Below are 27521 nucleotides of genomic sequence, written 5' to 3' on the forward strand. Positions count from 1 at the left end.
AATCTATATTATTAAATTTCAAACAAAGATACATACAATATATGGAGATTGACAGCACATTGCAACTGATGACTAGAGAAGGTGGAAAATCTCTAGTCTGTAGCACGAGTTTTTAGTCTTTTTATATATAAATATTACACAGTTTTGTTAGAGGAGAACGGTTGTTTGAATCCATTATTATATCAATATCAGAGTTAAATGATATCTTGAAAAGGTAAGCATTTTCTCTAGCATCATTCTGATTCAGACTCTTGCAATAAAAAACAGTTGAATTCATCACCACTAATTTCACAAAAATCGGTTTCAATTACAAAGTCTTGGTTTGTTTCTTTGACGCTCACATTCGAAAGGTAAATAGCGATTTAAGGTCAACAATTTACAAAAATGACGGCATCTTTCCTAAAAAGGATATATGTGTAGGTATTGTCCGAGTATCGGTTTGTTCTTTTCCATACGCTATGTATGTACTATCGTTTCTAGTTTTTGATAGAATTTGTAGGTCAGTTTTGATTGATGAATGAGAATCGTGCCAATAAATACCTAATTACACCGGCGGTACCATGTTAAACATACATGTGTGTACCAACATGACCACGGTAATAATAAATGCACATACACCTATATACTTCTAATAAGATATGCACACCGTTACCTGTTTAAAATGAGTCGGTTGGCTTTGTAGTTCTTGAGCCATATTTGTACAGCAGATTTCATTATTGATAATAATCATTAAAATTTTCCGAAGAATTATTAAACTGCAATGCATTTACACTGCAGATATCCTTGTTTATTACAATTTTGTTTTACAAGTAAAGGTCAAGTTTTTATACAAGATTTTATGTTTACTCAAACGGTACAATCTTAAAACCAGCCCAAACTTTCTAATAACACTGCAAGAGTTTTAATTTACTGTGAGAAAAGGAAACTCCAAGATAGAATTACATGACTATCTGTAAAGTTCTTTGATAATTCGATTATATCGGGAACCTTTGTTTGTTATTGGATTATTGATTTATCGAAAGGTGACTTAGTGGAAGAAATTTAATAGATTATGCACGGTCCTCGTTTCACTTTATAAACCGTTTACGATCTATGTGAACAAGTCGATAGCTCCGAGTACACGTTTAGTCATTAATAATTAAGCTAAAGTCACAGAATAAAACCCGTCCAAAAAAGAAAACGACTAATAGAAAGTCGGATTTGGACCGTCTGCTCTTTACCGGAAATCGATGATCACGTGACGACAACAAACTGGCATGGTGCATCTGTCAGCATGGCAAGGCTTTTGTTGTGAGGGATGGACCCATTATAAAGGTGTGGAAAATGAAGGATGATGAGTGATTCTCCTCGAAATGACAGAAATAAAGGTAGGTGTATCTACAAACATGTCGTCTGCACCTAAATATTTACGTCTGTGTTCTAAATACTATTGCTTCCATTGATGACTTGGTGGGATTTGTGTATATCATCAGGTGTAGCTCCACAGGTGAGACGTGTTTTATCCACTTATTTACAAGATTGCTTGGGGTATGGTGTATAATAATTAGAAAGGTGATGAGCTCGAACTTAGATCCCTATGTAATTTGGAGATGAATAAGACACCTGCTGTCCGCATTATCCAACCCATCTGCTGAAAGTCAAAGTATCGTGGAATTAAATTGAACTTTGTACCTGTTCAATTTGTTTCTTACCAGCTACACTTATATTATCCTTATTTTATCGTTTAACTCTTGTGTCGGAGTGTAAACTCATTTTTTGTACCCCTGTCAATCCGAGTTTTTATATTGACAAAGGGAAAAAGGGTGAAAGTATTTGAAAGGCCGGACACAAATACGATATAAATACTGACTCCGTATTGAGGCGTGAAGAAAGCCAATAAAAAGGGGAATTTTAAAAAGATTCGGGGACGATTAGGAAATTCGCATGCACAATACCCCCCTTGCACTCGGAATATACGTACACTTGTGATCTTTGAGGGCAGGAATTTGAAGAGTTTAAAGAGACAGCCACGAGATTTAAGACGACGGCGACCCGATAAGACAGCGAGATGACTCAATTAATGAGCCCTTAATCTGTCAATAATAACAATTTATCATAGAGTCCTTGGTCTTCGCCGGCCATGTTTTCTATTACCTTTGGCAAACAGCGAGGTGTTCGGTAAATATGTCCAGCCGACGATAATGAGATGATCTGAGTTTGAGACAACTGGACGGGCCGTTATATATGTAGATGTCGTGACAACTTTGACAACTCTAATGGTCAGGAAAACAACTGTTATTAGTGTGAAAATACCGTAACAAGGAACAAGGATGTAATATATATTAATATATTTTTTTTTCACATGGAATTGTGAGAGATTAATATGAACCACGTAAGTAAAATGGTTATTTTTTTCATATATACATGTAACTTTCATACCATAATAATAGATATTTATTTAATTGAAGACAAAAAAAAATCGAAAGTGCTATTGAAGATGTACAAATGTACAATGTATTCTCTGCTGTCTGAATGACTGTCCACTTCTCTCAAGAGAATATCTAGGAAGTAGAAAGAAAGAAAGAAAGATTCGGTTTATGCACGATTCTACTTGAGATTATTTGCATTGATTAGGCGATATCAATGAAACTCAACGTTTTGGAATGCACATCTAACTGTGAATGTTTTCTTCTTTGTGATTTTAAATATAGCACATGACGCATTTCTTTCAATAGTTATACCGTTGTTTTGTGTACAAAATCAATAGCTGCCTTGTGTTGCCACACTGCTTTAAAATTAGGAGTAAACGAAGTAGTTAAAATTAATTGCATTTTTCCGTGCATTGTTGGTTTTTCGATTTAATTTTAAAACCACCTATTATGAAACTCGTATGCTTCAACTGAACCTGTTTTACGGGGATTTAATCAAATTTAAGGAATAAAGACTTTTTTACAAAGCGTAAAAAACATTGTTACCCACACACGAATACGGAAGTAAAATGAACAATGACTGTTACCTAAGTCCTTACAAGACAAAATAACACACCTCTGAAAAGTAACCCTTGTTTATCATTTTCATGAGACATCGGTATTATTTACAAAATAAATGCATGAAAAAGAAGAGAAAAAAATCAATTTCCACCGAAAATTTGACAGATAATGAAGGAAATCGATCAATAACAAAAAAAAACGCCATGCTACATTTAACACGGGGACCCGACCCACACTTGATGAAAGCTTTATTTCATGGACGAAGATAATGCCCTTATTCTGCTGCATGTTCACAGAACCTGTTGTCCTCTTATGAAGCGCTAATTAAATCGTTAACGAACTACCTGAGTTATATGTAGTTACCATGGTGACAGACGCAGAGTGGAAGTTGATGGAAAGAGACATACAAGAGGGGGAATCTAGACCCGTTATGGAAACTAGTGAATACTGTTTCCGCAGCACAACTGAATGATGTGCAGTTAATTTTGTTAATTAGTAAAAACACATACATGTACTAGTGAATTGTATTAGCATTATAGCGTATAATCTACTGTAGAACAATATTACAGGTAATGCATCTTCCGTTGTAAAGGAACTCAAGAAATGAAATGTTCTTAAAGGATAATACGATATACCTTGGGTGTATTAATGGTATACTTGTATGTTTGGTATATTATTCTCTTATTATCTTTACAAAAATATGAATCGTAGTTCATAAGCATTAGATACAGTTGGAGCGGGCCTTTATTAGTTCTCATACAGAAGCAACGTACGTGAAATACAAGGAGCTGAAAGATAATGCTCAGAACCTGGATTGAGTTTTACTAATTGTCTAGTGATTGTCTATAAATAAAGTGTAATATTTCATTGTTTTACGACGAATGTCTGCCTTATCAAACTTATTAACGTAGATAATAATGTTCGTCAAGACTTATGACAGACTACCATAATTCAGGCTAGATTTTTGCTGTTTCTAAGTAAATAAATTACTACATATGTGACCACATTTTAAAACGGAGAGAAATTCTACAACGTGATCAAGATTTTATAGACATGAGCAAAGTGCTAGACACTATAAATGACGTCGAGCCTACTGAGCGATAGTTGATGCTCAACATCATATTATTGCACATATATAAACAGAAATGTTACACCGAACTGATACTTTCATGCACACGTTTTAACACAAAGCCATGATATCCCTGCTTCAATATGAGCTTTACACCAGCAGGGTACGAGGAACAGGGGTCAGAACGTGAGCCTATCCACATCCACTATTCCGTCCTACGGTGAATTCGAGCCCGGCCCCCGACAGGCGAGCTCCCCACTGACTCCAGACTCACCCAAACAGTTCCTGAACCACGTGGATCGAGGGGTGTACGTCATAAAAGACCTCTCCGAGGATCCTGAGGTAGGGCACCAAACAAATTAGTCATAAATTTTGTTATTTTGTTTAATGATGTGACAGTTATTCAAGGTGCCAAAAAGAAATTTGAATATCACTAAACAGACAGAAATGCAGTACACATGTACATGCATATTCTATAAAAAACAGAAACATATAAGTTTTACAATCTGATAAAATGGAGTTAAAAAGAGTTTTATTTATCTGGGTTTTTTTTGAAATTCAGCCTTTTCTTGACCGACTGCCATATAGAACTCCAACTCGACCTAAAGAAATCAGACTTTCTCCCTGTGATAACAATATACTCACGACTTCACCTGACAATGGACGACTCACCACCCCCGTGCAGGAGCAGGGACAGCCGGAATCTCCCCACGTGTTCCTCAGTCCCGTAGATAAAGGCATCTTCGTCATCAACTCAACCTTCGACTCATCTCAGGTTAGAAAAATAGTATTATCATAATTGTTACAGTAAAGCAAGTAAGTTTGTATGTAAATTATATGCAAAGTCATCCTGAAAAGTAAAAGATAGATTAGTCCTATCTTTAGAAAAAAGCCAGACAAAATCTCAAGATGCAAAAATAGAAAAATGTCACTATGCTTTTTGTAGACGTCCTTGTCGAACAATAACAACGATGCTAATAACGACAAAAAGAAAAATCATGCGGAAAAAGACAAAAACTCCAAAAAGTATATCACAAATCAAAATGAGACCCCCAGCGCGGAGAGGAAACCTCCAGACAGACGGCAAATTTACGGCGTTGACGAGAACAAGGAGCGTGGGAACTGGACCGGTCGGCTTGACTTCCTGTTGTCCATGCTGGGATACTGTGTGGGGCTGGGAAACATTTGGAGGTTCCCTTACTTGTGTTACCGTAACGGTGGAGGGGCGTTCCTGTTGCCATTTATAATCATGATGCTCCTGATAGGGATTCCTCTTTTTTATCTGGAGGCAGCTTTAGGACAGTTCTGTAGTCGTGGTCCTACCACTTGCTGGGAGTTCGCTCCCTTATTTAAAGGTAAAACTATAAAATTACACGAAATATTTCTTCAGAAAAAAACAAGCATTGACTGAGTTATAATAAACTGTACAAAAAGACCCCCAAAAATCATCTTGTAGGAAACGATCCTAATAGGATAGCATTCTGTTGTAGGTTTGGGAATTGCAATGATAATCATGTCGGGACTTACCAGTATTTATTATAACGTGTTGATCACGTGGTCGGTGCTGTATTTCTTCTCTTCCTTTACGAGTGATCTCCCTTGGAGTAACTGTGATAACAAATGGAACACAAAAGGTGAGCATTTTTTTATTTCTCTAAGAGAATAATTGAACACAACTAATGCCAATATATTAAATAACTGGTATTTGTATCATGTAGACATAAAGTTTGGTGGTTTGTCAACCCCTATTGCTTATGTATAATTTATTGCATCATATTGGTCATACCTGAAGCATTTTATATCCTTTCATATCTCTGATAAACGAAAGTCATCTATGCCAAATTCAAGCATTCTTCGATGGGAAAAGTAGAAAAACCGCTTTTAAGTTTTAATTTCTCGCAGGCAACCAATTATATAATAAAGTTTTGAATATACATTTGGTAATGAGGGTGATTTTTATTCAAATTAAAATTTTGTATGTCACGTGTAGAACCTATACTAATATTTTAGAGAATTTTTTTTTCGAATACATATTTTCAATTAAACAGAAAATTGTTTAGTCTCTTACAATTTGTGTGCAAACTAAGCCTTCGGTTCAAAAATTGAAACGTATTCAAACTCATATTTCGATGAAATAGATAAAGCAAAGAATATGAAACATTATATTGGTTTTCTCTTTCCTATTTAGATTGTACTTTAAAGTTACCAAAAGTTACTTGTTTTGGAACTGAACAAAAATTTGCAAATGGAACTTGTTATTCAAACCACGTGTTCAAAGGAATCTGGAATGATGCCATTTTTAAAAACGTGACCGGAAGAAGACGAGTGTCGCCGACAGAGGAGTACTGGAAGTACGTGTCTCAAAACTCAAAATATCGATGAAAAGTTTAATATCTTCATTGAGATATATTCTGGTATATTTCATGACAAAATGTCAGTAATTTTATTTTTTACGTACATGTTAAATATGTTTACAAATGTACCATTCTTGATCAAGCTGTGTGATCTCCTTGCCACTCAAAGGCCAAGAATATGTCTTTAAGATTCAAATAAATATTGAAAAAAAACCATAAGATACCTAAAGTCTTTTTTCGGCGCAGTAACAAGTTCCTGAGCATCAGTAGCGGCATTGACGACCTGGGGGTGCCGAAGTACGAGCTAGCCCTGGGGCTGCTGTTTGCCTGGATATTGTGCTTCCTGTGTCTCCTGAAGGGCATCAAAACCACGGGCAAGGTAAGGGGGTCCTGGTTTTCAATCTAAAAGCTAGATAAGTGAAAATTCCATAGCATCATATTGATACCGAGACGTACAAAGCAATTTGTGTAATATGTAGAAATATTTAGGTGCATGTACTAGTAATAAAATCACCATCGATATTTACATGTATATCAATATAGAAAGGTGTGTATCGCTGTATTTGGCAGATATTGTTTCTTGAAAAAAAGTATTGGGAGTGGATCACGTTTAGGTTTTAATATTGAAATAAAATAATTTATTTATTTATCTTCTATAGTCGATGGGCTCTGCATAAAGAAATAGAAACATATTCGAAATTGTGCCAAAATGTATGTAAAAATTAAAGAGTCAGATGGATACATGTATTTTGTTGACCAATTAGCATCCTTAGTTGCTGATAGGAAACCTTCGACGTTTGCAATGTGTGGAATGTTTAAATTAAATTCACATTTTAAAGAAATATCATCTTATAACTGAAGAGCAATGGAACCCATACTCTTTAATTTTCCTTGTCAAGATAGACGAACTCTTTTATATAATATACTTATAATTTTATTTGTTTCAGGTTGTGTACGTGACGGCCATCTTCCCTTACATAGTGCTGTTTATTTTATTTTTCCGGGGGATCACCCTGGAGGGGGCGGGGCAGGGGATCTATTATTACATTGTGCCAAATTTTGAACGCCTCCTTGACGCAAAGGTACTCACATGCATTTTATATGATTGCAAAAATAAATTTAGTGTATAATGCATATTACTACAGATTAACTTTTAATTAAGAAGCAACTGACATATTTCATCAAATACTGTGGAATTATTAAAATTCGTGGGGGCCAATTTTCAAAACCACGAATTCCACGAAAATTGAGCTACCACGAAATCTAATGATTCCTTTAAGTAGATAGTTTCACTAAAAAGAACCATTCATATATATAAATTTATACGAACTATTATAATCTATTATGCCGTACTCAGTACTTACTGCTTCTATTTGAATATTCATTTTAATACCAGTTTTAATGTCAATGCAAAATCAAATGTTGCTTTCCTTTCATATTCGCGAAATTACGTCATTTCACGATGTTCGCTAAACTTAGAGTATACCAGGCATGCTCTCTTTTTTAGTTAAAATGACGTAATTACTAGCATACTTACCCCCCCCCCCCCACTATACCTTTGCTTTGGATTCATTCTGACAAATAATATTCTATCCCACAGGTTTGGCGTGACGCAGCCGTTCAGATATTTTACTCCATGGGGCCCGGGTGGGGCGGGCTTATAGCCCTGGCTAGCTACAATCGATTCCACAACAACGTGTTCAGGTGAGCGACACATCCCACTCAACAACACATTCAGTCAGCTATGTATCAAGTATTGGTTAAATAAAATATTCAGTATGTGTGTTTGCATTTTATACACAACACTGTGTTAAATGTCTAATCATGTTCAATACATGTGTACGTGTACTTCTGCTGAAATACTAATGTGACCCTTGCAGATATTTGTGTCTTGAGTCTTAAAATAAAGAAATGATGCTGTATTTGACCTATTTCAAACTTATCATTGTATATTTCAATATTCTACAAGTAAAAATAAAGCAACGTGAAAGCATCGTTAAATGCATCCATAATTTACAATGTATGACAAATGTTATTTCATCTCTACGAACATTTACTTTATTAGGCATAAAATATTCAGGGGCTACATTACAGAAATAACGCTCTAAAACTGCCAACACCATGAAAACGCTATTTTTACATGAAATATTCAGGGTTGATACAAATAATCAGCCTTGAAATGAAAGCATATCGCTTTGACATGAAATATTCAGAAGCTATTAAGATGGTTTATATATAAATCAATCAAAGTATAGACTACAAAATGTATCTATGATGTAGTAAACAACATGTTATGTAGAACACATCTGTTACCCTATTAATCTGTCCGTTTTATGATACGACAAAAAACCTTAATATGGATCGACGGTATTACATGTTTACTATGACCTGAAGACATACAGATTGGTTGTGTGTGATTATTATTGATATAGACCTATACTAAGATTAGTATCCGACTTGTTGAATCTGAAAAATAACACAGTGTAGATGTCAACTTCGGAATCTAAATGTATATTTACTAGTATACTTCTACGTTTATTTTGGGGTTTTTTTTATGCTTTTGATTTCGTTTTTTTTTACTTTAAATGTACACTAGACTATTCACACATTCAATTTTCATCAGTGCATGTAGGTTTCATATGTTCATATAAATGTTTTTCAAGTTTATTAAACTTAAAGTGAGAAATAATGAGCCAAATATCAAGTTGAATTAGATTAAAAGTGTCTTTGTATACTCGGACATGTAATTGGGTTTCATTCTGCTAAATATATAAAAACATGTACATGTAGTTGCCTTTATACGCTAGTAAATTGTTATAAATATATACTGTGGTTTCATCAATTTTCGTTGAATACCAATTTTCATTGATTTCGTTGTTAAGTTTATCCTTGAAATAAAATATTCATTGAAACGCAATTTCTACTATTACTTTGTATTGATAGGGTCATTGGCCACGAATTTACATATCCTTGAAACTGTGATTTTCACTTTATCCACGAAAATTGATACCCGTGAATATTAATGAAACCCCAGTATACGATGACACCCCGTTTATTAACGGAACTCTTTGTTTATCTGGGTCAGGGATTCCCTAGTGGTGTCGTTGGGGGACTGCGTGACCAGTATCTTTGGGGGCTTCGTCATCTTCTCCTTCCTGGGTCACATGGCCAGTCAGATGAATGTGGAGGTCAAGGACGTGGTCACCAATGGTAACATCAGTATTACTGCATATTTCTTTCTTTCAGCAATAAGCAATGTTTATCGGGGAACCGGTCGTTATGAAGTACATGACTGAACAATTGCTCCATTGGCGTATTTCGTGATGCGCTTTAATTGGCAATTGCAGCTCATAATACAGCATCCACTGAATAACGGTGTTTCCTAATGCTTTTAAACATTTTTTTAACTTTTCATGTCCGACATTCTTCATCATATGTATAATTGTGTATAATGACAATGGTGGCTATTGTATCATCACACAAATTGTGTTTTTTACTTTTCATTAATTTACTTTTTATGTAAAATTTAATCGCAATTGAATTCTTATGACATGACGTTACACTGTCGTATATATAAATGTTGGCATGGCAAATTCGCGCTGTTACTCTGCAAGACTTTTTCACACTCATCAAACGATGTCATTTATTGCTCCTTGAACAGGGGCGGGACTGGCGTTCGTGGTATACCCTGAGGCCATCCAGAGTCTTCCCCTGCCCACCCTGTGGTCAATCCTTTTCTTCCTGATGCTCATCACCCTTGGCATAGATAGTCAGGTACGTCAACAAACATTTCCAAATGGAAGGAAAACAAATACGTATACTCGATACAAAAAATACACAGGTATAAGATTACTGAAATGTGTTTGGCGTAGCATGCTCTAATCCTAACATTTTATCTGAATTCATGTTTACAAATTTGATGAAAATATTAATAAACCCCACATTGTCTTGAGTAGTTTGTGTTTTTGATTCGCATTTCAATACCTTAACAGTTACTTTACTAAATATTGTAAATATTAATTTTAATTTAATATTGCTTGCAATTGCATTAAGCTTTTAAAAGTAAATTTATTGTATCAAACTTTTTCTTTGTCTCCATGTACAGTATTTATCTAGGCCACATGAATTTGAAAGCAACTGTAAATCTTTGTTTTTAGTTCGCCATGTTGGAGAGTGTTCTGACTGGAATCGTGGACTATTTCCCCGGGCTCCGCTCCAAGAAGACACTGGTTATGCTGGCGATCTCTATAGTGTTCTATATCCTAGGTCTTCCCATGACCACGCCGGTAAACCAAATATTTCTACTTACTCAAGAATCAAGGAATCAGTGAACACCCTTAAAGAATTTTTCAAAAATATACCTGTATTTGTGTAACATTCACTTAAACCAGAGGGATATAAAAATCAATCTGATATGCATGCATGATTTTACAGTGTTAGTTTAATAATCTATATGTGATTAATTTATCTGTTCATTGAATTTATTGTAACTACAAAAAGCTTTGTAGAATAATATTTCAATTTCGAATTTTACGTATTTTTAAAAACTGAAAAATCAGTTCTAGAAGTGTTTTCCCAAAGTAATCATGAGTTCTCTGCATCTCTGCAGTTCATGTACATTGTAGCTGTAGATATGTGGGTCTACGGGAGTATTTGGTTTAATGGGCCGAGTGTCACTCCGGATTTTCATATAGAGCTACAGATTTACAGCTACATAAAATTATATACCGGTATGCTGCAATGACTCACACATTATGAATAGATGTGTTTTTCCACAGGGTGGCATGTACATCCTACAGCTGATGGACCACTACGTGGCCTCCTGGTCCCTCCTCATCGTGGGCCTGACGGAGGTCCTCGTCATCAGCTACGTCTACGGTTAGTATCGGCCATCCAGATCATAGAGCACCTGTCTTACTCGAACATTCTATTCAGCTATAAAATGGCATTTACTATTATATAAATAGTGCCTGTTCCTGTTTGGGAGGGTAACAGTTGAAATTGACACCCCGAGAAAACCATTGTCAACCGACGCGAAGCGGAGGTTGACAATGGTTTTCGAGGAGTGTCAATTTCAACTGTTATCCTCCCAAACAGGCACTATTTATTTTGTTATACTGAATGTCTTAATTTTTAAGAAAATTTTACTGCTTTTATATAGGAATAACGTGAATTCTACAGCGAACCGTACGCGCATAATTTTATTTACTATATGAATTTGTTATACTTTCATGTTAAATACTGAAATCTGATTGGTTAAGACGCAGTTAATAATATTTTCTATTACCCTCAGCGTTAGTAACGCACTTAGCAACGGGTAACATTAAAAAATGTTACATGCGCGAAAATTAAGCGCCTAGCGCGACGCGAAGCGAAGGTTGACAATGGTTTTCTCGGGGTGTCAATTTCAACTGTTACCCTCCCAAACAGGCACTATTTATATAATAGTTATATAGTATTACATTCGATTGCGTATTCCTTTTTGTAAAATATTTGGCGGAACACATTTCTGCCAGTTATACCTAACCATTTATGAACGCTAGTAGATAAAATCAGAAATTACAAGGATCAAATTAACTTGTAAGAAAATGAATTTCCACTATGCTATACACTTGAATATTAAACGTTTATACATGATGTATTTAGAGATTGTGTATGCAATAAGGTTATATGTATATGCATAATCATTCTGTTTATTTTTCAAGGAATCAACCGGTATTTGAAGGATCTTGAAATCATGCTAGGTAGACCGCCATTTTTGTGCTGGAAGATTTGTTGGATGTTCGTTAGTCCCATCATTATATGCGTAAGTACTCCTATATGTAAAACTGAATAATAAAAAAAAATACCGGTTTATAAATTCAATCGTTTAATTCTTTTATTCACATTCGAATTATACTGTTATTTTCCTGTTCCATATAATACTGTTATTGGCCTAATGTTATTTTCCTGTTCCATATAATACTGTTATTGGCCTATTGTTATTTTCCTATTACAAATAATACTGTTATATTGAATTATTGGTATTTCCCTGTTCCAGATAATACTGTTGTTTGCTTGGGTCGACTACTCGCCCATCCAGTACGGCAGCTACTCCTACCCTGAGTGGGCGGAGGCCCTGGGCTGGCTCATGTCCTTCTTCTCCATCATCTTCATCCCCATCGTCATGCTGTACAAAATCAACAAGGAGGACGAGGGGAAGAACGCGTGGGAGGTAGGGATGGATGTGTGGAGTGTATACTTTGTCTAGTAGTTGTAGGAGTATTAAATAACTGGCTTATTATATCAACCGGGATTCCAAACAGTTTTCTGGAATTTACAACCAATTAAACGCGAAAATGCTATCTTTCACGCAAAAAAAAAAAATCCTTATTGCACGTAAGTGCAATTTTTAAATCTGCAAAGTTAATATACGAAATTCATAATTTTTTTGGGCCTTTATATTTCCTTTGAGTAAAATTGAAAAATTCGGGATTTCGACCGGAAAACAAACAACTCATTGTTATATTCTTGTGAACTGAATCTTAAATTATTTCTATTGTTTTCAGAAAGTGAAACTACTGTGTACTCCGTCCCGGGAGTGGGGCCCCGCCCTGGTCCGTCACAGAGAGCTGGTGGATTACGTGGACGGGTTCGTGGCGGATCCCTTGGTGGAGAGTGGGAGCCACCAGTACGTCAACTACGGATATGACGCATCAATGGTACGTATGCTTTTGTAACATCTTGTATCATTTAATGATCTAATGTTAACGTTGGCGCGTCATTTACGGCCGCCAGAAGAGCAGGCAAATTGAATTACATGTATAGTAGCACGCGAAAGTAACCTCATCTTGATGCATTCATCTCTGATGTAATTTAACAGGCCTACCAATAATACTTGTATTAACGGCATAGTCAAGCTATTTGTTTAGTTCTCTTTGGAAATTTTTAAAGTTATTGACATAAGCGGATGGAATAATAATTAAAATTTTATGATTTAATTTTATTTTTATGATCATATTTTTTTATCTGCAGGGAAGCCATACGACGACAGACGTATCCCGTCAATCCTGGGCTTCCGGTTATACCCAGAATTCCCACGTGTCATATGAATCCGCTGTTTGACCTATAGTTTATCCGTTTATTACATGAAAAAAGTCCCGGAATAATCAACTTACTGTGCAATACGTTATATTCATTGTGTAATCAAAAACCATTTATATCATTTTATACTCATGTAAATCCTTACTTAATCGATATACTCATTTTGTAAGATGTGTCTGTATAGTGTATTAACAAGTATTAATCGTAATGTTTTAAATGCTTTTTAATTTATCAATGTTTTGACATTTTTTTTACACATTGATATTAAAATGTACATATTTTTTCTATTTGGAGTTCTTTTGCTTGTCTTTTTATAAAGGAGGGGGTATACCGCGTCCTAATCCCGTCATTGATGGGCGAATGAGTCGAATGACTTTAATTACAATGGTGACTATATTCTAACTTTTCTGTTATACCTTGAGATTTTTCTAACCCTGAGGCTTCCATTTTTTTCCTGTCTTTTTGTTCCCTCATTTCGACAAATTTGAAAGATATCCACCCAAAGATGCTTTAAAAACGGTAAACAGACAGAAAGATATACATACACACAGACGGGCAGGCAAACAAATACAATGATTAGGGAATCTCAATTGCACCTTCAGCTCAGGTGAGCTATAAACCAACAACACACGTGTAACAATTGTTTCTTTTTAATCGTTCAACAAACAATAAATGTTTCATTTGGTGATGAAAATAAATAACAAACAAGACAAACTTCGTAATTATTGAACACACAATTAGTGGTTGCTAGGCACGCGGGACTAATTTATCACTGAGTTAGGAGTCTGACACCACTGCATAAACATGGACGACTTCTGTTCCGTCCGTCCTTTCTTCCTGGTAAATGATGCGATCTGTTCCATACATGGCTGCCAAGTTAGCTGCTGTTGTCTCAGAAATGCCGCCATCTTGATCAAATGCAATTTCGGAAACGGTGGTTTCCACGCCCTCGTTTTCAACTTCCGGTTGGAAATCTTGCGTGGAGATGACTTCCTCCGTGATTTGCTGCAAGATATCGTCTGGAGTTTCGTTGGGCAGGTTATCTGTCGTCTGCGTTCCAGGAGGCAGTGTGAAATACGTTTTCCCGCCATCCGTGGTTGCTATTACAACTTGGTCACCGGTGTTCGCATCAATTGTCTGTGACGCATCAATGAGGCGGAATTCAGTGGCGTTTTCAATCTGGGAGGGGAATTCTGCAAGAATTGGTCCCTCGGGTTGAGTGGCGGGAACTTCGAACATTGGCGAAACAATATGTAGAATTGATCCGTCTTTTTCTTGAATTGTCGTCATCTTCTTCGGAGTTAGCTGAGTATTACCAGTTTTCTTCATAGGAGAAACTACTGGCGTGTGTACGGCACTTTGATTCTGTGCGTTTTGGTTAATGTTCATAAGACCATTTATATTCTGAATTATGATATGCTTGCCGTCGATTTCCGCGTGGATTTCGTCCTCGGTGATGTGTTTGGTGTTGAGGTACTTGGAGGGGCTGTCGACGGAGATTTCCTCTGTAGGCACGGCCTGTAGCTGCACGAAATACCCGTCCTCCACCTCAATAAGCCCGTGCTCCTTCACCAGGTGGTCGGCAAACTGCTCCTGATTTTCGTACGTTCCTAGGCACAGTTCGCACACGTTTTCGTTCTCGCTTTTGTGGTCTTCGATGGTGTGTTTTTCCAAGGATTCGGCGTCTGGGAAACTCATCATACAGATATCACAAGTATTCAAAACCCCGTCATCATCGTCATCGTCCTTGTCCGCCTCCGGGGCGATTTCGGCTCTCGCCCCCGGGTTATCCACCACCACTACTTTCACAACTTGTTCTAATTTTTCCGTGGGGTGTTCGATAGTCACGTGATCTTTGAGTTCTTGCTCAGTGGGGAATTCTCTCTCGCATTTGAAGCAAGTAAATGCAATATATTTCTGTTCGTGCGATCTCATATGTTCCTTGCACATTCGCTTGCTAATAAAACACTTTCCGCAAGTCTCACATTTGAAAGGCTTCTCTCCGGTGTGCTTGCGCATGTGCACGATCATTGCAATTTTCTGGGAGAAGCATGCTTTACAAATGCTGCACTGGAATGGCTTCTTGCCCGTATGACATCGCATATGCTGGTTTAAGCTGCCCAACTGATAATAAGACTTATCACACATGTTGCACTTGAAGGACTTCTTATTCAAATGGGTGAGCATGTGTTGTTTTAGGTCTTCGTTCTGGTAATAGCGCTTCTTACAGATTCCGCACACGTAGTTACGGACTTGTGAGTGAAGAAACATGTGGCGACGAAGATGCGTGGCCTGGACGAACCCCTTCCCGCAGACCTTACACACGAACGGTCTCTCTCCACTGTGGATTCTCTCGTGGTTAAGTTTTCCCGCCTTTTCGGTGAATCTCTTGTCACAGATGTCACAGGCGAACGGCTTTTCGCCCGTGTGTCCCAACATGTGTCTGCTGAGGTGACCGAGGCTGAGGAATCCTTTGTCACATTCCTCGCAGCGGTACGTCTTTCGCTTCATCTCCTTCACGTTATGGAAGGCGATCATGTGTTTCTTTAGCGTCTCTGGATCCTTGTACTTCTTTTCACAGAACTGGCAGTCATGGTTCCGTTCCTCCACGTGCACGTACATGTGGCGCTTCAGGTGGCCCTGTTGGAAGAACCTCTTGTGGCAGACCTCGCATTCAAACTTCCGGTCCTCCACATCTGGGTGCTGCTTCATGTGATTTTGATAGGCGGTGATTCCCGTTAAGATTTCGTTGCAGTACTGACACTGGTAAACTTTTGGCGCGTTTGGATCGATGCCAATGGCTAGGTCCTCCTCATGCCTCTGTTCATGCTTCTTCAAATACTTCAGAAGATGGAAGCTCTTGCCACACAGAGTACACAGAAACCCGTTTTCGTTGTGAAACATCTGTTCATGGTCTCGTAAATGAAACTTGAACAGGAAAGTTTTATCGCACTGGCTACATTTATGCTTCCTTTCTGCATGGTTGGTGTACCAATGGACCTTCATCTTTCTCTTCAGTGGAAAAGTCAACTCACAATTCGGACATCTGAAGGGGTTCATTGCAGAGTGGCACTCCTCTAAATGTGCCACCTTCTTAGTTAAATTCAACGACACATCATCGCAGAAATCACAGTGTAAAGGTGTCTTCTTTATCCCTGAGGAATGAGTCCTATCTCCAAACATAGTAACATCAAAGTGATCTGGTTTATTTTCATTTTCTGGAGGTCCTACTTTCCCTTTCCCTATTCTCTTATATCCGTGACATTTCATCTGATGTATGTGCATATCGTACTTTCTAAGGAAATTCTTTGAACATACCTCACAGATGAAGCTCTTCTCACCAATGTGAATTTCATAATGTCTCTTAAGAATGGCCAGTGTCTTGAATTTCATTCCACATCTGGGACATTCAGTTCCCTTCAGGGCTTTGATCGGATTATACTCCTCTTCATCGTCAGAATCAGGAACTCCCTTCTTCTTCTTCCGTTTCACTTTCTTCAGCTTTGTGCCCGGTGGCACATCTTCCGGGCGTACGATGTTTCCGGCGGCTATCTTCACATAGCCGTGGATGGTGACCATGTGGTACTCCATGTCCCAGGATCGTTTAAACTTCTTATGACATCCCTCCACTCTACACTCTATATCCTTTCTGGCATCATGGTGTTCCACATGCTTTTTGAACATCAGTTCATTTTTCATGGTTTTCTCACACAGGTTGCATCTGATCCTACCGTCCTCCAAATCCTCTCGGTAGTCATCTTCGTCGTAATCTTCAGTGACCTCCTTTTTTACCTCCACCGAATCGGCTATATCTTTCAGTGTCTGAACAGCCTGTTCCACACTATCCGTACCCAATTCATCTGGTAGATCAGACTCATCCACCTGTGTCCCATTGTCAAATGTTATACCCTGAATGTCTGCTAGGAAGTCATTTCCGGAAACAACTGAAAGAGTTATTTCTCCATCTTTATTCACTTCCGAAGTCACCCCAACAATGCCATCCCCATCTGCAATACCACTTCCCACCTCCAAAGTGGTATCTCCACCACCACCACTACCACCATGTGCCTCCACTAAGTGGTTACTGAATTCTATTTTCTCTTGGAAAACAAGTTTACAGGTGTCACACTCAAACTCCTTTGCCTTACAATGAACAAGGTAGTGGCTCTTCAGAACTTCTACAGTTTTGAACCTTTTCAAACAAACAGGACACACTGGGTTTTTCTCTGTCTCGGGAGTAATGACTAGAGGTGCCTCCATCTTTCTTCTCTTGGTATCCGGTTTGCTATTCTCCGTTGTGCTCAGGGATTCCTGGTTCTGGGATTCGTAGAATTCCTCCTCGTAAGGTTCTCCCCCAAAGCACTGGTACCAGTCCATGAACACTGACTTTTGCTGGAACTTGGCATTTGGAATTTCCTGATCTGAAAAAAGAAATTTTAGAAAATGTAGGATAGGGACTTGAAAAATAAACTATGGTTAAAATCTTAATGTGTGATCCAAAAACTACTATGAATTAATTTTCATTAAGAAATGTAAAATTCATATAAAAAACAAGAATGAATGTGACGATACTGTACTATATATATTAAAGGACTTCATTTGATATGGTCGAATATCTGCTTCTTAAGCAATTTTTAAATACATGTAGTAATGTATCAAAATCACAGTGGATGTCTATCACAACAACATTGATATTAGTCATCATTGTCCAATGAAATCACTAAAAATGGACCAGTCCTTTGATTTTGCAAACAAATAAAATATAGTCATTTATCCTTCTTATTTTTCTTATGAATAAACAGTGCACATCCAGGTCTATTCAAGTACGACTTTGGCTTGTTTTTGTTCATATAATTATACACATCATAGTTAAAAATGGTACTTGAGCAAGCTTCTTAGTAAAAAAAAAAAACCAAAGAAACCCAATATTTTGCTCCAAAACGATAATTTATCAAAATAATACCATCTTCATGACATCATTTCAACATTATGACGTCCCTGGGATGACAATCTTTTACATACTTATTTTCAATACGATTTCTACCTTTTACATACTTAATTTCAATATGATTTCTACCTTTTACGGTACATACTTATTTTCAATACGATTTCCACCTTTTACATACTTATTTTCAATACAATTTCCACCTTTTACATACTTATTTTTAATATGATTTCAATTAGGCCTATCTTCAACCTTAATTTTGGGGGCAAGAAATGCATAAGACCATTTAGTTCTTTACAGTAAAAATAATAAATACTTACCTTTCCTTATAACAAACCCTTGGGAAATAAAACTGGTTTTTCTTATTTAACAACATGTGATATATTTACCTGAGCAGTAGGCCACAAACAGGTTCTTTAGCTCATTTCTATCGCCCAGGAACTGGAGTCCCTTTTCTGATCCGGAAAATCCATAGTCCTCAAGTCCCATCACGGAAGAGAGGATCAAGCTCTCCATTCCTGCCGTGGCTAGCTCCGTCACCTGAAGCGAAGCAGGGAGAGGCTTGTTTATTCATATTCATACTGGATATGAGTTAATCTCAGTTAAATATATTTGAGATATAGATACATTATGCATGCACTTATTTTCTTTATTCTCATTTTTCCCTTAAACATTAATAAACTGCATTTCATAAGAATGAAAAAAAAAACATGTAACAGATTTTAAAATATATGTGATAAAAAATTTATTAACCGATTTTAGAAGAACACAGTTTCATACAAATCATCTTGCATACATACCAGGCTTTGTAGCTGTTTTTCTACAATTTTCCAGATAAATCTTGAGTGCTCTCCCTTTTGAGATTCTCTTAACATTTCCCCTGTAATTTCAACAAAACAAATGTCATAAAACATGTATTTCTTTTATGGGAACAATGAAGATGGTTTATTCCTTATTAAGTGATAAATATATACAGGGACTAGTTTTCTTTGAAAATTCAAATATGTCAACATCTTCTTTATAATTTATTTGATGAATAATTTTTTTTATAGCACCCTCCACCCCCCCCCCCCAAAAATGCAATGAAAATATAAAACAGTGTTTTTATTAAATGAATCATAATGTCCTTACCTCTATCATTTAAGACTTGCTGCAGGAACTCGTCTGTGAAGCCCACTCTCTCCTCGATGAACTTGATCCCTTTCTCTGAGCCGTTGTACTGGAAGGTGAACCCCCTCAGCCAGTTCGTCATCAGTAGAACCTCTATACCCGCCTCCTTCAGTATGTTCATCTGTAACACAGACAGAAATATGTCACAAGTCACCTCTCTCTCTCTGTCTCTCTCTCTCTGAACAAGCTTTTATAAATTTGTATGTTATATATATAGTGACCAAGTGTTTTTCATTGTCAAAATTTTGATAATTGTTTCTCTTTTTCATAACTTTTTAAGCAATATAACTTCATGGCAATGTACAAAACTAAAGTATATCCCAATGCAGAGATATTAAAAAATTTAAAAAAAAAAATTTGAATTAAATTATCATATTGCAATCAAATGCAAAAGAATTATTCTCAAGGACTGAATTACCAAGGTAAGAAACTGAGGTTGAACCAACTCCCAGACCCGACTCTTTTCATGATTATTGCTGTCTTCCTGCTCTGTTTCATATTCGTCTGAGTCTACTTTCACTTTTCTTTTTCTCCCTCTCTTCTTCGGAATTCTTTGAGGAGTCTCTGTTTTGGATGTGTTGTTTGTGGAGGATCCAAGATTTTTATCAATTCCTGCTTGCTTCCCATTGGTGGATCCAATGTTGGAGGCACTTTCTGATAGTGGGAATTTTCTAGGCCTGCCTCTCTTTCTTTTCACATCTCCATCTGTTAAATTGTCTGGGAAATGAAAATTTTAAACCGATTAATTGAACTGCCAAAAATTGCAGTAATTTATTTTCAGCAACTGGAGATCAATTTCTTTTAAATAGTTTTAATGCTCTTTTTTTCAATGCTTATTTAAAATTCTTTTTTTAAATGAAGAAGTATAAAATCTCTTCATTTTTCTTCAGATATGTATCTTGTAGTACATGTTTATAATATATGATACAAAAAAGGCATTGAATAAATTGAAAAATCAGAAAGTGCATTTTGATTTTCAGTTTCATTAACAGAATTTGAATACATCATTTACCACTGTCTGTTTTGACTGGTGATAATTTTGGGGAGTGTTCAGTTTCTCCAACCCCTTCCTCAGTTGAACTTTCACCCTCTGAATCTGCATCTTCTGACCTGTTGACCTTCCCTTTGATGTAAGTAGAATATTTCTGGTTTGGTTTTGGAGTTCTTGAACTCCTTCTGCTGTTTGTGGTTGCCATGGAAATCTGAAAAAATAATATCCATAGGCCTACTTAACATACATGTATCATTTACAAGAAGGAATAGTTTGAGTATTTTATACAAATGTATTGGTTTATATAAAAAAAAAAAATATGTAGAGTACAGCTGCCATTAGTTGAGATTAAATCATATGCTAAGTTTTCATGAGATTAAAGCTGAACACCGCTCGTAAATAGGCACCGTCACACAGATACCTGGTATATAAACCCTTCGATTCCGATACACCCGATTGCACACCTGAAACTCGGGGTCGACGTGTAGTATTCCTTTCGTGGTTTTTCGATTTTATGCATTTATTTCTTATTCTATGTGCATACTTTGTTTGTAAATAATGCATTGACCAAATTTTTTGATGTTAGTATTCTCCTGGCTTTAAAAAAGTGCGTAAAATGTGATAATTTCATCGCGACCGAATAACACAGCGAGGCGAGATGTACGTCCACACAGGTGAGACCTCTACAGCAAAGTACTTTGAACAGTTAAGAGGTCTGTGCCTTATATAGGGGTTGTAGGGACAGCAGTGATGAAAGAGAAATATGGCGGACAGTGCCTATTTACGAGCGGTGTTCAGCTTTAAACATGTCAACTTTTACCAGATAACGGGTTGATCTATATTTTACCACACTATTAGTTAATTTAGATATTGTGATATTATAATTAATATTTTAGGCAATTTTGATTACAATTATAAAAATAATAGTAAAATTATTTATTAACCTCTTGAGTAATTGTGTGATTTAAACCTTTGACGCAGCATAAAACATGTGTGACTGGGATCATCCATTGTAAGATACAATATCACTGCATAGAGTTTGGAGTTAATAGAGGCCATAGTTACTGAGGAGTGACAACGTTAGATGTATAAAGATGAAAGGAAATTATGTAAGTCCAGTGTCGTTAAAAAATGACGTTGCACGACCAAAATAGACTTAGACTATCGAAAACACATGGCGGCATGATACTAAGTCCCCCCCCCCCTTTTTTTCAGGGGGAGGGGGGTTAAAGGAGCCAAGAAATGTTTGTCAATATTCAAACTTGCTGAGTAATCAGCTGGTTTTATTCAAACTAGCAATAATGAGATGCTTAATTAAATACACGACAATCTAGTGAAAGACACACACGGTTAAAGTATGCGTTCTGCTGACAACGATACTGGAATGTAGAGAACTGGAGTGCGATTTTTTCCATCAATATTTTTTATCGTTTTGAGACCGAGTCTCCAAAATTCAAATTTGTCCGATATGTACCTCTAACACTTGGTTAACATAAATACTATAGATTACAATAATGAACTACATTGCTGATGTCGTCTAAGCAATACAGACTCGACATATCTTAAGATTTATCTGATAGAAGTGGACATTACGCTTGGGCAAATCTGAGGAAAAAATGGCGGACTCGGATTAAGATGGAAAACGTGAATCGATACGCATTCTATATAAATGTTTTTAACTTCCTCAAAGAATAGAAAAAAATATTGCGATCTGTAACATTTCTATACTTACAAACGAGCGAACACTTTCGTCTAATTACAGTAAACCGTGTCCTCTGTTTGTATTCATATTCTTTTTAAATGCTGCGACCCGGATGGCAGATTTTAGCTTTTCCGGTTTTTCTAAAATACGAAACAAATAGCAAATCCGTTTTAATCCGGAATAGACGAGCAGACCAAATATTTTTGTGTGGCGCACTTTGGCAAAATATTTTTTAAAATTTTCTTTTATAATTATTGTTTAATCTGGAATTCACAAACTGACCAATTCTGAAAAAAATTGTACGTCATTCTAGCCAAAAGATTTGAAATAACAATGCATGCTTTAACCCCCCCCTTTTCCATCCCTCACTCCCAAGTAAAACTGTTAAACCCTCGGAACTTTACTAATTTTTTCATTAAAATATCCTTTTTTGACATATTTCTGATCTAAATACCTATTTTTGTGTTTTTTTTTTGGGGGGGGGGGTTTAAATTTAAATCAGACCCATTATGGCACCAGAGACATAAATAAAAAGAATACTTCTGCAATCTGGCGAGTCCATGGCTCTTTTTTTTTTTTTTACAGAAGGGTAGTTCCGCCCTTTCGACTTCTTCATGTTTTCAAAAAGGAAAAAAACCTTAGATTTTTCCTCATTTCGAAAACGTTAATCAGTTTAGAGTGGAAGCCTTTTCTTTCAACTGTTCAATATTAAGACGAAGTACTTGACTTGAAATAGTTTGAGTTTTCCAGGGAATCTATCTTTATGTCTAATATGTACGTAATTTTTCAGTATATTTATGCCATGGCTATATACAGATATATAGTTCGAGGTAGTGTGAGGGTCCGCAACCCAGTAACAAATGTTTCATTCAAATTCTGCATACATGTGTCAGGTGCCATTCGAATGAGTTGGGATCAAACTTTGAATTCTTATACAATTGTCTTGATAGTCGTTATGACTTCTTCTGATATTACTATATTAAAAAGAAATATATATATTGCTGAGTGGAATTACATGTAAATGTAAATACTTTTGTCATCTATCATGTGCTAAAGTTGAGTTTTAAAAGAATTAAGACTTTGGTCATCCATTCTGCAACACTCATCCCAAGTTAATATACTAATGTAGCTCTATAATCCACGTATTCGTCAGATCCCAAATCGGGTAGTTTTTCATTCTTACCCCCCCCCCCCCCCAATTGATATTAGTTTTGCCTGACCGTCAGAAATCTGACATGTACATTGTAATTCAAATAAAGGTTATTTTAATGTGATTTAATTCAGATCGAATCTTATTTGACAACAAGTGTCTATTTAAGGAAATTGCTTGGTTTGCATAAAATTATGCTTTGTTTGCATAGTAAAGTTCGAATCGGTGTATTAAGAATAAGGCAAAGACGGATTAAGATGGATCATTCCAACATCAGCATGGAGACTATGCACGATATATGGTCGATAGATTTTATACACCAGAGACTCTTCCCTTTCCCAACCATGTTGGTTCTTATCTATTATCTTTAATATGTTGGATTTGTGCGCCAATCCAACATATATCATTTGTGCATTCTTATTCTAATTTAAGGAGGTTTGATAGTCAACAAATTCACCGTCAGATCTGGCTATAAACTATTATTTAGTAAAGGAAAAGTCTATATATTTTACCTTTCTTTTTTATTTGGATATTTTCTGTATTTTTTATTTAAAGCTCTTCTGTTAAAGGAGATTAAAGCAGTCTACAAATGGCCACGACCTTTGAGCTCTCTTTAAAATGAATGTTTTGTCACTATATTTAACGAACACATATAAATAGAAAATTATTGTTTAATCAAAGAGATTCATTTATATCAAAGATCATGTGATATGGATAGGTCAAGGAAGGTCACGTCTTTAAAGTCAATCCAAATAAAATGACCAAGTACCTCACATTGGTACAAGTAAGATTGTATATAAAATAATCGTAAAAAGAAATTAATTAATGGAAAACATTTGGGGGAAATTTCATTAGGTATTGGGATGCGGAACTACTTAATTGAGGGGTACAACAAATACTGCATATATATATCCACCAAACCTGAAAAAAAAAAATGTTTTAATAATTTTTTCGTAAAGCTCAACCCAAATTAATTAGATTAGATATTTTTCGCGTGTTTTGAAGATATCGATATATAGAACCATTTTAACAGGAGCTTGGACTTTGTGTAGTTGTGTCAAACAGCATTGTGACGTAGGTCTGTCTATTTTATTGTAGGCCACTCAATCATGGCTCTTTGAAAATCAACAAGATTTGTCTGGCTTTCGAGCTAAGGCTACGCAATCGGTGTATATTTCGCTTGAAACCAGCGTCATTTTAACTTGTTTTGACGCAAGAAATAGATAGTTACATCCTACTGAAAGTCCAAGGACTTGTTAAAATGGTTCTAATCCCCATCTTAATAGCTAATATGTACAAGTATACTATAATCGTATGTAAACGATTGAGTGTCTATGATTTACGTTGAAAAATAAATGGCCAACAACTGCAACGGAGTTTTTATTATTCATTTAAATTCAACCTAAGACTTTTATTTGTTGTTCTTAATATTTGTTTTGTTTTGATCAAGATTTTTGAAAACTAATGATTCATAAATAATCATCTTAATTACCAGATTAAAGGGGATGTCCCAGACTTGTTCCTACATCACAAAAACCCAAGATTTAACCGGATTGGTTAATCACCGAAAGAGGTGAACTCGTCACGTGTCGATTTCATCTGCGGTTTACTTAGCATGTTAATTGTTCCTTATTTCTGTCAACCAGTTTGATGTATATATGTGTCAAATTGTCATTGACGCAGGCGGCGTCTAAAATTAATTTCCAAACTCCGATATAAATGCATCTAAAAGTTTTCACCTGGAAACCTCACAAGTAATCAAGATTTCTCATAGGTAAGCATTGCATCGAACTGAGAGAGAAAAAAATGTGAAAAAAACGAGTGGATTTATTATTTGATTAGAAACTTTCAGGATACAAAAGAGTTGGATACCCTAATTTTATTTTTTCTTCATCAATTTGTTGTAGAGTTCTTTTCGTGGAATTAAAAAACATGAAGTTTGGAATCTTTGTTATATTTGCTGTCCTGTGGACATTTACTCTGGCATGTAAGTATTTCAATCCTTTATTTATCCGAATGATTCACAGAAACAAACTTTTTTAAAAATTGATAGTGATTCATAATTCACCAAATGTATATGATAAAACATATAAATGTCAGGTTGTAAATTTTGAATTTACCGGGTGGGTGTAAATACAAAATTTGTCATATTGTAAATTTTGAATTTACACCCACCCAGTAAATTCAAAACTTTTAAACGTGACATAAATACAATTACGCATTACATTATTACATTTCAGATGATCGGGACTGCCCCGTGAAATCGAAGGTGAAATGTAACTACAGGTATGACGTCCCCTGCTCAACGACATCGGACTGTAAACGCAAAGGGCGCCGGAATCAGATTTGTTGTCCCGACGAAGGGGGCCACCCCGTGTGTACCCCTCGACGCCCGGGCAGGTGTCCTTACGTCAGAACCCGCCACTGTCGGGCCAGTAACACAGTGAAGACAGCCTGCTCCAAAGACAAGGACTGCCCCCTTCCCGCCAAATGTTGCATGAACTCACGGTGTAGGAATTACTGCGAGTTCAACCCAGTTTTAGGACGCGGGTACAGTGGTTAAAATTAACTAAGTGACGATATTGTCAGTAGTTTTTTCAGTTAGATTTCTTTTTATGGAATTGTTGTTGCTGTTGTTCATATTTTTCTACTTTTTTTTTTATTAACCAATGGTTGTTGAATTTACATATACTATTAGTTTTAACAAAAAAATTTCGAGTTACATATCAGTGATTTTGTCCCTCTTTAAACCATGCAAGCTTTAATGAGTTATTGTGTATTGCCACGTATTTCAAGGTCGTATATAAATTTCCAATCAATCATTGCCTGAGGGGCAGATGTGAGAGATGTGGTTTTAGAGCTCGAATTTGAATAAAATGTTGTCATGTACAATAGTCTTATTGTTCGTTTTATATAATTTTATTTTAATACACGAATGTACATCAAATACTGGAGAGAGAGAGAGAGAGAGAGAGAGAGAGAGAGAGAGAGAGAGAGAGAGAGAGAGAGAGAGAGAGAGAGAGTTAGTTGATCTCACTCTTTATATATTTTCATGAGACGTCATTAGTGAAATGTAAACCCAACATTATTAAAACAATCTACAACATACATGTACTTGACAAATGACGGTACGCGTTAATCAATATACACTGTACTGTGTATACCGTCGGATAAATTTAATTTTTGTATTGGAACCGATTCTTAATTAATATCTTAATTAATATCTTTTGACAAAAAGCTTATAAGTGAATTTCTAAAAGGACTTATGTTATAATTATATGATATGGGCCTAATATGGCCCCCTGAAATGATCTTCAGTTCACTTTAATTCTCTGCTACATGTACTTTTGAAAGGGTATACGCTGTACCTTTCAAGTTTTTTTTTCTCTTAATTTTCATTTTGATCCAAATGCCCACAATTTTGAAATACGACATCAGATAAGTTAAACTATTCTCGTCATTTTCGCACTTTTATTATGAACGGCTTATTTTCATGCATTTTTTCTCCAGAAAACATTGAACGATTGCTTGAACAAACAATATTTTTATCCAAGACTTATGTAGGTGACAAAAAGTTTGTTTGAATTACAAAAAGCGTCAATTTGATGTCATTTACTGCTAGTTAGTGCAAATTAATCAAATTCCTAGTTGAAAAACATACATTATATCAACTATTCTAAAAAAAACCCATAACAATTGAATTAAATGTACATGTACCTGACTACTTGTAAAATTCAGTTGCGAATCATGAGGTCCTTATCTGACTCATATCATATATACTTAAAGTTCTTTACAATGTTAGATTTGTGCAGTGATTTGAAAAAGAAATGGAATATTTTAAAAGATTTTGGACTACTTTCTGATAGTGGATTTATAGATGTATACATACATAATTTCACAGTTCCTTGTACAATGACTAAAAATGTATATAAATTTGAAATTAGTCAGCAAATTGGATATATAACGTTAGGCTAATAACCACCCCCATCAACTTAATCCCGGAACAGAAATACCCAGGAGAGTATGCAATATGAATGTTAGATCCGCCACTATGAAAATATTTTGATCACGTGACCTTAAAGAGCGGA

At 36.0% G+C, this 27521-nt stretch overlaps 2 protein-coding genes and 1 non-coding gene across 9 annotated transcripts; 2 read left to right on the forward strand and 1 right to left on the reverse strand.

Moving 5' to 3' along the window:
- The first annotated feature begins 1074 nt into the window (after positions 1 to 1074).
- On the forward strand, positions 1075 to 13762 carry LOC105321421 (sodium- and chloride-dependent glycine transporter 1). Of its 6 annotated transcripts, none has more exons than XM_011419684.4 (17): positions 1075 to 1367; positions 4198 to 4380; positions 4601 to 4813; positions 4985 to 5393; positions 5529 to 5672; positions 6227 to 6389; positions 6639 to 6771; positions 7340 to 7474; positions 7993 to 8096; positions 9478 to 9602; positions 10054 to 10166; positions 10550 to 10678; positions 11171 to 11270; positions 12098 to 12198; positions 12433 to 12606; positions 12941 to 13093; positions 13407 to 13762. In XM_011419684.4, exons 1-17 carry the CDS (start codon positions 1353 to 1355, stop codon positions 13494 to 13496), a joined length of 2484 nt encoding a protein of 827 aa, XP_011417986.3. In that variant the 5' UTR covers positions 1075 to 1352; the 3' UTR covers positions 13497 to 13762. The 6 variants fall into 6 exon arrangements, with proteins under 6 accessions (XP_011417986.3, XP_011417987.3, XP_065938324.1 ...); XM_011419685.4 differs by having other exon boundaries at positions 4201 to 4380; XM_066082252.1 differs by lacking the exon at positions 1075 to 1367 and adding an exon at positions 1427 to 1486.
- A 349-nt stretch (positions 13763 to 14111) lies between these two features.
- LOC105321423 (zinc finger protein 91) lies at positions 14112 to 22419 on the reverse strand. Its single transcript, XM_011419690.4, has 7 exons — positions 22314 to 22419; positions 20603 to 20792; positions 20009 to 20307; positions 19552 to 19711; positions 19221 to 19300; positions 18810 to 18960; positions 14112 to 17896 (listed from the first exon to the last, which is right to left on the reverse strand). The coding sequence occupies exons 2-7, from the start codon at positions 20784 to 20786 to the stop codon at positions 14253 to 14255; spliced, it is 4518 nt and encodes a 1505-aa protein (XP_011417992.4). The 5' UTR covers positions 20787 to 20792; positions 22314 to 22419; the 3' UTR covers positions 14112 to 14252.
- Positions 22420 to 24998: 2579 nt separating this feature from the next.
- LOC105321425 (uncharacterized) lies at positions 24999 to 26325 on the forward strand. Of its 2 annotated transcripts, XR_010712543.1 has the most exons (3): positions 24999 to 25207; positions 25341 to 25420; positions 25674 to 26325. It is a non-coding gene; the product is annotated as an uncharacterized protein (transcript). The 2 variants fall into 2 exon arrangements; XR_010712542.1 differs by lacking the exon at positions 24999 to 25207 and having other exon boundaries at positions 25240 to 25420.
- Positions 26326 to 27521: the final 1196 nt, after the last annotated feature.

The sequence above is a fragment of the Magallana gigas genome, chromosome 4, assembly GCF_963853765.1.
Source record: "Magallana gigas chromosome 4, xbMagGiga1.1, whole genome shotgun sequence".
Taxonomy (NCBI): Eukaryota; Metazoa; Mollusca; class Bivalvia; order Ostreida; family Ostreidae; genus Magallana; species Magallana gigas.

Bases quoted from the DNA above. Each gene is read 5' to 3' on its own strand.
- LOC105321421 (XM_066082252.1), top strand. From the start codon at position 1,442: ATGACTTGGTGGGATTTGTGTATATCATCAGGTGTAGCTCCACAG. The intron at 10,167-10,549 runs GTACGTCAACAA...CTTTGTTTTTAG, and splicing joins CCCTTGGCATAGATAGTCAG to TTCGCCATGTTGGAGAGTGT. The intron at 13,094-13,406 runs GTACGTATGCTT...TTTTATCTGCAG, and splicing joins ACGGATATGACGCATCAATG to GGAAGCCATACGACGACAGA.
- LOC105321423 (XM_011419690.4), bottom strand. From the start codon at position 20,786: ATGGCAACCACAAACAGCAGAAGGAGTTCAAGAACTCCAAAACCAAAC. The intron at 18,961-19,220 runs GTATGTATGCAA...GCTTCGCTTCAG, and splicing joins AAAAACAGCTACAAAGCCTG to GTGACGGAGCTAGCCACGGC. The intron at 17,897-18,809 runs GTAAATATATCA...TTCTTTTTTCAG, and splicing joins GTTTGTGGCCTACTGCTCAG to ATCAGGAAATTCCAAATGCC.